General features: G+C 49.1%; 1 protein-coding gene across 1 annotated transcript in view; it reads right to left on the reverse strand.

Moving 5' to 3' along the window:
• Dlgap2 (DLG associated protein 2) overlaps positions 1–12,603 on the reverse strand; it is a 90,275-nt gene that overhangs the window by 4,381 nt on the left and 73,291 nt on the right. The window contains exons 7-9 of the mRNA XM_050136583.1: positions 12,305–12,390; positions 10,512–10,927; positions 2,355–2,446 (exon numbers count right to left, since the gene is read on the reverse strand). Of these exons, the coding sequence (XP_049992540.1) occupies positions 2,355–2,446; positions 10,512–10,927; positions 12,305–12,390 (594 nt within the window). The remainder of the gene's footprint in view (positions 1–2,354; positions 2,447–10,511; positions 10,928–12,304; positions 12,391–12,603) is intronic.

A 12,603-nucleotide genomic window follows, 5' to 3' on the forward strand; every position in this document is an offset into this window, starting at 1 on the left:
TCTGAGACAGTGTTTCTCTGTAACTTTGGAGGCTGTCCTGGAACTCACTTTGTTGACCATGCTGGCCTCGAACTCACAGAGATCCACTTGCCTCTGCCTGCTGAGTGCTGCAATTAAAGGCACAAGCCACCACTGCCCAGCCCCTAGGGTTTTTTTCTTAAACTTACCGACTGGTAAACTAACTAAAATGTCTACCACTAGCAGCGTCCCCAGCAACTATGAACCACTACTTTGAGGGCAAATAAACAAGCTCGGTCTTTTGCCTGTGTCCCCTGACACCATTCCCCAACCAAGGGTCTTAGAGACCCCAAAGAGAAGCCAAAAGAAAAGGAAAGAGCCAGCCAGATGTTTTTGAACCTGAAAGGTATCAAAGCTGTGCCAAAGAGGTGCACATTTCCAAAGCGGAAGGCTAAGTTTCATCCTGACGCAGCAGGGTCTGTACCTTGGAGCCCTAGAGGCTGTCTGGCCACCCTGACAATGACCACCCGACACACAGTGTTCCTTACGATCAAACCAATCTTGCAGACATAGTATGCAGAGGAAGGCACTGCGACACATAATAGCCAGACATTTTTAATCCAGCTTTGTCTTCCAAGGTGGCAAAGTTCCCTTTAAATGTCGCCAGAGCTTCATGCCAAAGGTGACATGTTGTAAGTCTAAACCTCATGATGCGCTTTAATGGGCTAGCTGGAAAACGTCAGAGAAAACATTATCCTTAACAGCCCCAAGGCAAGACCTGGGTCTGCAGCTCCGGGGGCTGCACCTGCAAATGCAGTGGAGCAGGCTCTGAGTTCACTGTCTCCGTGTAAGCTAACAAGCCGCAAGCCGCGCACCCTCAGAACACCTGCCGCCTTTGCCATGACAGCCCCGCAGAGCCTTCTGCCTTCACGGAAAATGTTCAGTATTAAGTATCTGGAGTGTAAAATTGCCCATAAAGAGCTATGCATACGATTCAGCTGTTTCTCATGGAATTATATGAGTAATTTAGTCAGATGATAACCAAATAATGTGTGTGTGTGCAATACATGGGTACATGCATATGCTGATATATGAAGATTAGTATGTATGGACACACACACACACACACACACACACACACACACACACACTGGTTTCTCCTCTCTTTTCCAGGAAGACCCAGGATCTATGCCAATTGCATCCATAAATCTAGCCCAGGACACATTCATTTCTGTCCTGACTGTAAGATATGCAAAGGCCAAATGTCTTCATTTTTTTTTTTTTTTTTTGATTTTAGAAACAGGGTTTCTCTGTACTTTTTGGAGCCTGTCCTGGAACTAGCTCTTGTAAACCAGGCTGGCCTTGAACTCACAGAGATCCGCCTGCCTCTGCCTCCCGAGTGCCGGGATTAAAGGCCTGTGCTGCCACCGCCCAGCTTACGTGACTTCTAAGATCTCTTCTTAATCTCTCTATGTGATGTGTGTCTTGCTCAACACCCCCATAGATCCTTTCCTTTACTTGCAACCTTGGCCATCACAGCATTCCATTTCCTGCCTCCGCTTCTGAGAGTTTTCTGGGAGCTGAGCCAGTAGTGGAGGCACAGTCAGACTTCTCTCTCACCTGCATGCCCTGCTTCCTGCTTCCTGCTTCCAGCTGGAGCCCGGGCCTAAGGGTGAGTTGCTGGAGCCTCTATGTAGACAACCAGGGATAGGTGTGTGAGTCCCAGACGGGGATGGGATGTTGGTCCTTGGAGACAGGTGTGTGCGTCTCCAGAACTGAAGTCTGGGTGAGATGTGTGTTTCTGAGCCCTGGCTGTGTCTCCAGGGCCAGGGTGTAAGTCCCCTGAGGCGAGTCCCTAAGGCTGAGGTATGGATCATCAGGGATTATTTGTGGGTCTCCAGAGTCAGGGAAGAGGGTCTACGGCTGGGATATGTTCTCTCTCATCCATCTTCCTGCTTAGGGGCACTTTAACCAACAAGGAGTGTGGTGGTCTGAATGAAAACACCCACAAGGGGTCATATGTCTACACTTGGTTGAATTATTTTGAAATGGGGGGGGGGTTAGGAGGTGTGGCCTTGTTGGCAGAGCTGTGTCACTGGGGGTAGACTTTGAGGTTTCAAAAGCCCAGGCAATTCCTAGTTAGCTCTCTCCACCTCTAGCTCGAGGAGGAAGATGTAAGTTCTCAGCTACTGCGCTAGCACCATGCCTGCCTACCTGCCGCCAAGCTCCCCACCACATGATCACACCCTCTGAAACCGTGAGTAAAGAATCTTTCCTCTGTAAGTTGCCTCGGTCATGCTGCTTGGCCATAGCAACTGAAAAGTAACGAGGAGTCTGTGAAAAGGCAAGCTAGGTACGTCTCAGCCCTCGTGGGATGGGGCCACCACGCCACTTACCATATTCTGCTGACAAAGCCAGTAAAACTGCTGGAACTTCTGGGACATGAGCAGCTGGGCGCTTCCCACGGCACTCCTGATCTTGCCTAGAACTGGGAGACACAGGACAGATCAGGACCTAGTCAGTAACAACAAGAGCAAGAACACGCTGTGTCCAGCAAGCTGGGACCAGCACTGCCATCTGTGCCTTTGTCCTGGGGTTAGAGCTTAGTGTGGCCCATGCTGGACACACCCATCAGTGGAAATTTCTATTCCTTCCCAGCTCATGAGACTACACAGTTAACAGGGTGCCAGCTATGAGGTTGTCATCTCTGGGTACCAGGGATGGTTAAGCTCACTAAAGTGGTATGTACTACAGGATCTTATTTTGGGTCCTGAGTTTGTTTAGCGTGGATGCTCAGGTGAGCCCTTGTTGAGTAGCCATGGGCTACCGAAGACCCAGTAACCAGTACTGAGATGGACACTCCTTAGTTTTGATGAAAGCACACTGGCATCTGCTAGCTCACTGAATTTAGTTAAATACTCCAATGAACTGAGGGTAGCTATCTCATGGTAGTATCAGAGCTGTGTCTCACATACAGAGGGGCTACCCAGAGGGCAGCCACACAGGAAGGTCATGCCATGCCTCAGAATCAGCCACACAGTAGGTCTGACTGGCTGATCAGACCCTTCGTGAGGTTAATGTTACCTGACTAACCGTCTCCAGCAGGACTCAACTTTGGGCTACAAAGGATTCCTGATCCACAATGGCTTTACATGGTTAGCCAAACATTACATTTTAAAAATAGCAAAAAATGTGTTTTTGTCCATGGGAAGGATTTAACACATTGTGATGGCTTCTCGATGTAGACCAGGAAAATGGAAGGCTTTGTCTAAGAGAACGTAAGGGAAAAGCTCTGGTTGGTGCCCTTGAACTTCTCATTGTCCTTCTCCTCTTTCCTGTGAGTACAGCACCATCCTGAGAACAGTTGCTTTGTGGATCCTGCTCACACAGGCCTCAAAACCATCCGGGAGTCAATGGGAACCTTTCTTCCTGCTGGACCCTTTTATCTCTGCCCAGTTTCCCTCACGGACTCCTGCTCATACACCACCCGTAGACCTCATGCAGTGTGGCTTTCTAGGCTCCCTCTCTGGGCCACTGCTTGGTTATCGGGCTTAGCTGCCACCTGTGAGCTTCTCCTTCCAGCTTCCTTGTGAGCAAAGACATCCACCCCATTCCAAGTCCTTGAAACAAATCATTGCAGGTTGGCTCCGTTCTCCTAGACTTCTCTGGAAGACAGCTGTGATTAACATCTGTCTGCTCTGTCTGGGGGAAGTAGCCAAGGGTGAGGGAGAGAGGCGTTCTGGACTTCTGTCCCTCAGGAAAGCAGAGCCAGAGGACCTATTGCTATGCCTTGGAGAGCTGTGTGTTTCAACTGGCTGTTCATACTCTTGAGGTTATGGAGGAAAGTCGGAAGATCTTTCAGACCAGCAGAGGACCAGCAAGCAGGCCCTAAGCTAGTCTATGGTGCTGTCTACCACCACAGCCCAACAGTCATCTCCAGGGGATGAAACTGAGGTTTGGAGACATGGTCTCAGTTCCCGTAGCTTTACTCCTTGAAGGCTAGCTCCCCAAAGACCAGTGATGGCGACAACCAGTCCATTTGAGGGCTGAGGATGTGCTCAGTGGAGAAGTCCACTGCTAGCATTAAGTGAGGAATGGGTTGGAACACCCAGAATTGAGAGATAAAAAGAAACATTCTACATATACCAGATACTGGTATCAGAATGTTTGAGCTGATAAGCCAGCTGCAGCTGCTTCCGTATTCTTTACCTTAGCCAGACATGAAGACAGAGAGTGGGTGCTCAGACCAGAGCTGAAGACAATGCTGGAGAAATAGTGGGCTGATGAGAGAGGCAGTTAAGACTAGGAGACTCAGAGACCAATCGTAGGGCATTGGGCAGAGGGCATGCTTCACCTTTTCAAAGCCAGGGGTGTTCTTGAATATCATGTGCTCTTGAAAGTGACTAAACACTTCTTATTTGGGTGTGTTTTCTCTCCTCCCTCCCTCCCTCCCTCCCTCCCTCCCTCCCTCCCTTCCTTCCTTTCTCCCCTCTTCCTCTTCCTCCTTCTTGTAGATTTTTATTCTCTAAAAATTAATCATGAAAAATCCCACATTTGTGGAAGATGAGAGAGACAAACCTAGCGAGCACCTCTGTCTGCATCTCTCCCAGCCAACAGCCGAGGCTGCGATGCTTCATGAGCCACCCAGAGGCCATGCTTTAACCCACACTTCACTCTCACCATATCCAACCACACACATCCTCTCTTCTGAGCACGTACCACTTGCCTGCTATGGTCTAAGTCTCGATTGCTTCTAGTATGTTCAAAAAGATAAACCCCGGAACATTTAATCACTGAGTGAATGCAACCACACTGGACTCCTTTCCACCTCAAGAGAATGGGAGGTCATAGGTCTTGATCTGTGGATCTCCATCCGACTGTGATGGGCAGAAAGGAAGGGGAGAAAGGCTGGGATATGGAGACCCTTGGAGGTGGCTCAGGTCCAGCATCCCTTTTTAGAAATGCTTGAGGAAGGAGGGCGGTGAACTGCAGATTGTTTTGGATTTGGGGATATTTGCTCATGCATAATGAGACCTTGAGGGCTGGGACCCAAGTTTAACCACCAAATTCACTTAAACGTCACTATGTCCTCTATGCATGCCGGCAGGTGCTTCCTACATATCAGCTTTTGTGAGTTCATGCTTTGCCTGCGGCCTGTCCCATGAGGTCAGGTGTGGAATTTTCCACCCGTCGAATCATGCCACCGCTCAAGGTGTTTTGAATTTGGGATTTTCAGATTTGGGTTCAGGCCTATAGTGAAGGGAGAGGAGGATGCAGGGACAGGGAGGTGCCTGTGGGCAGGACTTTGAGCAGAATCTCAAACAGGGATAGAAAAGCACATTATCCCCCATTCACACCCGATGCCCTATGGGAGCATGGCCCCATTCACACCCGATGCCCTACAGGAGCATGACCCCATTCACACCCAATACCCTACAGGAGCATGGCCCCATTCATACCTGATGCCCTACAGGAGCATGACCCCATTCACACCCGATGCCCTACAGGAGCACGGCCCCATTCACACCTGATAACCCTACAGGAGCATAGTTAACAGTCTTGGTGTCCAGAAGGTGAATATTTTGCTTCTGGAAGGTGGGATTTCTGTTTCTCTCTACCCTGTAACACAAGTAACTGATGATATTAAAAGGGCTCATTCTCATCAAATGTGTGCCATAAAATCAGAGAAGCCACGGATGGATGTATTTGCTTTACTAAGTCCATTTCTTTAAATTGTAACAAAAGCTGATTCTTTCTACCAAATTTGAAGCTTAAATGCTTAATCTTTGTGTTCCCCTGAAAACGGAATTCTGTGGAGGTATCCATATAAGACTGCAATTCATAATCTTTAGCACAGTGTGAATATACGGCACCTCTTGGCGTGGAGTAAGGTGGAGCCGTTCTTGTCGCAGGTACGCACTAAGCACCGCCGGCGAGATAAACCATGGTGGATCCTGGCTAATGAGCGGCTGCTAATGGCAGGTGAACTTGGCCTCTTCGTGAATGGGAGCGATCCTATCTGAGGCCTATACTGTAAATAGCTTCCTGTAATTGCAGGGAATTTGAAGTGAAAATTCAATTTATTCTTTACCACTCTGCTTGCTGAATTTTGTCAGAGGTTCAACAGTGTCCTCTTAAGAGTGGCAGATAAGAGGCGGCACTCATCGGCATGCAAATTCTCAGAGAACCTGATGGTACCCAGGCCTTTGGTGCACACAAGAAATTTGATTAGCTAGATTGGCTCTTGGAATTTATTTTCCACATGTCTCGTTTAATTTCTAATTCTATGAAAATTTGCTAGGAAATGCCAGCACCATATTTTGAAATTCGGAGTGGACTTTAGAGAATCTGCAGAATTTGAAAGGACTGTCTGGTGTTGGCAGCCTCTCTTGGGATTCCCTGCAGTGCAGGAGGTGGGCACTGCTCCCAAAAATGTCCCTTCAGGACCCAGGCCTTGTCTCTTTCAGGTCATGAGCATATAACTTGGGTGTCTGGCTCCCCACAGGATCTCCCCACACCCTTAGTTAGATTCTGGCCAGCTGATAACATTGCCAGCCTGGCCCCCAAACTGGACGTACTCTCTGGCTCCCCCGAGAAGTCTGTAATCAGTGGGTATCCCCTCGGCTTACAAAGGGACAGGCCGATAATGCGCACGCATCCTCCCTACACTTAGTGCTGCCGCCTGTACCCCGGAATCTGGTTTGCACAGAGGTCAGCATTGCTCCCACTCTCTTCCAGCTGCTTCAGATGTCCTGGCCAAGCAGAGGCAGGGACAGTTTCTCTTCCGCGTTGTGCTCCTTACCCGTGCTGTTTGTCATCTTCCCTGACACTGTTCGGTCTTACATGAATAAGCCCATCCACACACATTTGTACCCCTCGTGGAAAACGGCCTGGGAAACCCCGTGGCAGGCACCTGTCCCACACTGGGATTATGTGACTTGTGACACTTATTTGTCTTGACTGTGAGGGGGGACCTGGGATGACTGACCTCTAAAGGGGCTCCCTGATTGCCTGGCGCTCCTGGCATCCAACTGGGGAATGCTCAAGTGAGCAGATGTTGGGGGTTATTTAGACAAGGAACCCCAACACCCATCACTGGCATGACTCCTGGATGGGTGTTGAGAGACCCCGCTCCGTGCAGTCACTGAACAAGGTACTTGGGACATTTTTCTTTGTTTCAAAAGACGTAGTAAGTTTTGGTTTTACCTGTTTGTTTTAATTCAGATGAAAACCCCCACACTCGAGGTTTACAGCTGTCTTCGGCATCTCCTAAATATTTCCAGTTTTGAGCTGTAACTATGAGGCCTGCACAATAGGACTCAACCTGAACCAGTTTGCATTTGGCTCAGGCTAGCCTTTATTAGCCACATGGCACTGAGTAAAACCAGATCCATTCATTCAGTTCAGTGAACTGTGATTACAAAATTATAGTTTGGGCAAAAATTATTTCATGTAATGGAAATTTCAATACTCAGAGCTCAGAGTTTTGGCTTTAATAAGCCATTTAATTTAATCTTAATTTTAAAAGGGCGGAGACTGATGACTGTTGCTAAAATGGGAACTAGACTTGGAGGTTATCTTACTTTTAAACATTATCAGGGAGGCATGAACGCGGCTGATCCCGGGAGAGCTGCACGCGCTACTCACACAGGGGGAGACGCAGTGAGAGCCATGCCATCCCTGCTTATGAGTGTCCAGGAGTTTAGAATTTAGGGACACCAGAGCCTCTACTCCCTGTCCCCTGTGCTCAAGGCTTACAGTGTGGAAGTCAAGCTCAGTGGAGAAACAAAAACATTAAGTCAAACATTCAGCAGCTGTTTCAGGATTAGGGCCATGCGATGCTCCCAGCCCACACCTGAGGGCACAGACCAGTGTCCTGCCATTCTGGAATTGCTTATAGGAGATGGGGGAGGACCGTGAATGCTGCTGTTCGATAAGCTTGCCCTCCTCCCCACCTCTTTCTTCCCAATCCTGGTTTGCGGAAGTCTTCGTGTGAAGGTGCCACGGAGGCGTAAAACACAACAACTGTGATCTCAGCATTCAGAGACCCAGAAGTCTCCAGGACCAGTGCCAAGGCAACCCTTGAGAAACATGGATCTCGTCAGGGTACAAAATGATACACACCAGGCAGGTGTGAAGGGCAGTGCTTCTACGCTCTGTGTCTCTTGTGTGTGACCGCATCTGCTTTCTGGACCATCAGAGTATCGCGCTAGTCCGCACTGTCCACACAGGCACTGGGGAAGTTTCTGCATGGAGAGCGCCTCTTGGATCAGAGTTTGTGAAGAATTTTAGCTACACCTCTCTCATTATCCTCGTGTCCTGTTTTTCCAGTCTATGGCTTCTCCTGGTCCTTCCCCTCTCACCCTTCCCTTCTCTGCCAAAACCTACTCATTCTTATATGATTTTGCCCTACCGAGAGCGGCTAGCCAAGCAAGCACTCAATGAACACCCGCTGACCATAAACATCGCTAACAGAGAACAGATGATAACACTCACAATCCCCTAAATGCTAGATAGCACATTTAAGAGACTACAGCCAGGAGGCGGGGGCATTTACTCTGATCTCTAGTTGGCCTAGAGAGGCCTTCCCAGAGCCAATGGCTGCCAGGCACACATCCCACACACCGCGCAGCTGTGACGCTGGATCGTGTGGCCACTGCAGCTACGTACAAGCGCTTTTGTGGCTCAACAGGAATTTCACAGTTTTCTGGGATTCCCCCAGAGAAAAGAAAATTACAACCTGTGACCATCTTCCACCTCTGTATTCCCACAGCCCTGCCCCAATAACCTGTCAGCCTCGGAATTCTCCCTGGACCACAAACGGGATCGACAGCAGCTGGGAGTGGAAAGACAGACTGTGTCGGGGCGGGGGGGGGGGCGACACATATTTTCTAGGAAAGCAGAAGAAAACGGACAGAGTGAGGATATCCCCAGAAACAGAGCAGTCACGCACAGAACTGTGAACGTGCGAGGCAGACACTCAGCGTGGGGCTGAGCAATGGGGATAGGAACCCCCGGTACCGCCCATGCTTGGCAATGTCACCTTCCATTTTATAATAGTGAGCACCAAGGCACACATGTGACATGCTTAGCATAGACCTCGGCAGACAGTGCATGGTCAATAAACATTGCCTTTAAAGAGTGTCTAACCCTTGGGAAAGTACAGTGTAGACTAAGCCCGGAGAAGAAAATAAGGTGACGCCCATTATCATACACACAGAGCAACCACTGCATCCACATTTGCATATTCAAAAGCAGATTGGAACCTCTAGGATGCACAAGGACGGCGTGAGCACAAACAGTGTAATCGTCCCGGCGGGTGAGAGGTTCTGGAGTCAGACGCACTACTGTTGTGCCACGAGGTCACAGGTGACATGTTCTAGAGACATTTATGCCCCTCTTTTTAGTTGTCAGATTAATGGACTCCAAAGAATTGAAAAAAAAAACAATTCCCAGGCCTCCCGCGTTGGTGGAAGGGAAAGGCTGAAGAGCCGGCCAGAGGAGGACCTGTTCTGACAGGTTACAGACATGCTTACGTCTTCTCATTTTTGTTTAATCTTTCCTATAAACGTGACATTGCTACAGAAAAAGCTGAGAAAAGCTGGTAGTTCTCTCTTCTTAATTTGACTAAATTAGCTGAATCCATTTTCCTTGATCAATGTGCTTACTAATTTAAGAATTGGTGGGTTTATTAATAGAACTGCCTCATAACAATGTCAGGATAAAATATAGATAAAACTATGATTTCTGAATCCTACTCAATCTGTTCCTCCCTCTTTCCCTTCTCTCCCCTCTTCCCCTCACTTCTGTGCTCTCCCCTTTTCCCCCCTCCTCCCATGCCTCCCTCCTCCCTGTCTCACTCCTTTCCATCCTCCCCTCCTTTTCTCTCTCCTCCCTCCCTCTCTTTCCTTGTCCTCTTCCGCTCCCCCATCCCCACCCTCACCCCAGCTTCTGGAAGCCACATTCACACATGTGAACCACTTGATTCCACTTCTTGGTGGCAAATTTCTTCAAGTGAAAGAGAGGGAGGTAGAGAGGGGATCTTTTACTCACTATGTGGGTAGCGGGGACCTAAGAACCTGAGTGTTTGGACAGGTGTCCACTGAGCATGCTCAGTCGTGGGTCCTGTGGTTAGGAGAGTCCTATTGTACCTATAGTGGGTAATTCTTGCTTTGCTTTGGTGTTCCTCTAATGTCATGTCAGGGATTATAAAAACGGGACAATAATAAGAATGCTCCAAATTCAGCGATCAGGGAACTGATTAGCGAAAAGAGCCGTTTAGCCCACCTTTGGGGAAGGGTTAGTGGGAGCTCATACTCAACCTACAGAATGAAGCTAAACCAAAAGGCAAGCGCGCCCCACGGAAGCGAGAGCTGCTTGTCTTTCCATGTTTTATGTTGCTTCTCAGGATGGAGCAGAGGTCAGCAGCGAACATTTGGCTTTCCTGTGCTCAAATGTGGAAGGGACATTTCCCTACCAATACCGACATTCATCCTTTTGCCTCCCCGAGAGGTTACCAGTCTGACACACTGTGGGGAAAGGCAAACTCTTACTTTCTTCCGAGAGGTCGTTCTCCTCAGCTTCTCTCTCCATCTCTTTACACCAGCCTTCCATCCTCTTCGTCTCTGTGTGCAGCAGTTTCAGGAACCATGAGCCGTCCCTTCGACAGGGAGACATCCTCCCTGTCTCCACGGTGTCCAGTGATGGCTCCAGCCAGGGGTCGGGTGGGGGCAGGGTGGCAGTGTCCACCTGTGTCCTGTAGTCCTCCCTGTAACTGAAGAGGCCCTGCGTCCGCACAGTCCTCAGCGCCCCGTACTGGGTCGGGGTGCTGGGCTCAGAATGTCGCTGGAAGGAGGATCCGAACTGCAGGCCCTTGTCCTCCATGGTGATGTGACCAGGGAAGCCCTCCAGTTCTAGGTCAGCCTGGACAGCCGCCGTGACGCTGTTTGAGCGCTTGAAACGACCGTGCCTGGAAAAGGAGGGAAGGAGAGAGAAGAGATGCTGCCTCATTCCCACACCCTTCGCGGGACACTCCCGGGCCTTAGCTACACCCACTGGCAAGTTCATCTTGTGGTGCTCCAGTGTCACTGTGAGGAACACAGGGTGTGACAACTGAATGGACTTCCACATCTACTGAACTCAAATTCTAGGTACCACCCATCTGCCATTCAAGCGTACCGAGGCCACCTTCTGCGTAGCTCAGTGGTTCTCAACCTTCCTATTGCTGTGACCCTTTAATACAGTTCCTCATGTTGTGGTGACTCCCCCACAATAAAATATTTTTCTTTGTTACTTCATAACTGTAATTTTGTTATTGTTATGAATCACAATGTAAATATCTGCTATTCAGGAGACCTGATAAGGGACCCCAAAGGGGTCGAGACCCAAGCTGGAGAACCACTAACCTAGAGACATGCTGTGTTTATAAACTGTGGCTTATATATAAAGCAGTGCCCTCTGTACATCTTTAGGTTATAATCTGAATTTCGTTGCAGTCCAGATCTTTCCTGTTTGGTCCTGAGACCGTTCCGGGAAGACTGCCCCCAGCACCGTCCTTAGGAGAGGGCGCCTGCAACTTTCAGGGTAGAGCCTGGTGCTTTTTGGTGCTGTGTAGCTGGCAAGTATGTTCTTTACTACAAGGGAAACAATTTTCCTTCACTGCTTCAAAATGACATCATCTAGCTGGGCGTGGCAGCGCACGCCTTTAATCCCAGCACCTGGGAGGCAGAGGCAGGTGGATCTCTGTGAGTTTGAGGCCAGTGTGGTCTACAGAGTGAGTTCTAGGACAGCCTGGGCTACACAGAGAAACCCTGTCTTGAAAAACCACGCACATATACATATAAAAATAATGTCACAGATACACATTTGTGTTCTATCCTTTTAGGTAAAACTCTTAAAGTGAGACAATTTCAGGACATAGCTGACATCTTGTTTGCTCTCTGCCTCCTCCCCCCTTCTGCCTGCCCGCGCTTCTCCTCTTTCCCCCTTATTTCCAGCAAAGTGAGGTGAGAAGCACGTCTGCCCTCCCTTCAGCCTAGTCTCCTTTTGAAGATGGATTCTGGATAAAGGACTTTGACCTCCCAGGGCTCAGAGCTGTGATGCTATTTTAATAGCTGGTGAATTACTTTGAAAAGAATTATTCCCTTCCCTCTTAAAAAAAAAAAAGACACGACCCATGTTCATTCAGACTTGAGCGACATAAACAGGCAGGGTATAAATGAATGGCCTGTCTCTGCAGGCAGAAGGAATGACTGACGGCCAGTGTGGGGTTGATCTGGAATCGTGCAGCCCCGTGTTTAGCAAGCGGCTAGGGGAGGGGGCACAGCCACCCTGAGGGGGGAGTTACCGCTTCTCGTCTTCTACTTGCACACCAACAGAGTGGTACTCCCGCAGGCCTCTGCTCTCCGTGTCGGAATCCGTGGCTGTTTCTACCTAATTCAACACAGAACATCTCACGTTAGACCCGAGGCAGGGGATCTGGTCAGCGACTATTTTCTTCTTGTTCATTTGCTGTAATTAATTGTGCATTTGTTTAATCAAAGCAGAAATGCACTTGACCCAGTAGAAACAGAAAGGGGGACTGAGAGAGGGAGGGAGGGAGTGAGAGAGAGAGAGAGAGAGGAAGAGAGAGAGAGAGGGAGGGAG

This window comes from Alexandromys fortis, unplaced genomic scaffold, assembly GCF_014885135.2.
Source record: "Alexandromys fortis isolate MF-2015 unplaced genomic scaffold, M_Fortis_MF-2015_v1.1 scaffold_3, whole genome shotgun sequence".
NCBI classification, from domain to species: Eukaryota; Metazoa; Chordata; class Mammalia; order Rodentia; family Cricetidae; genus Alexandromys; species Alexandromys fortis.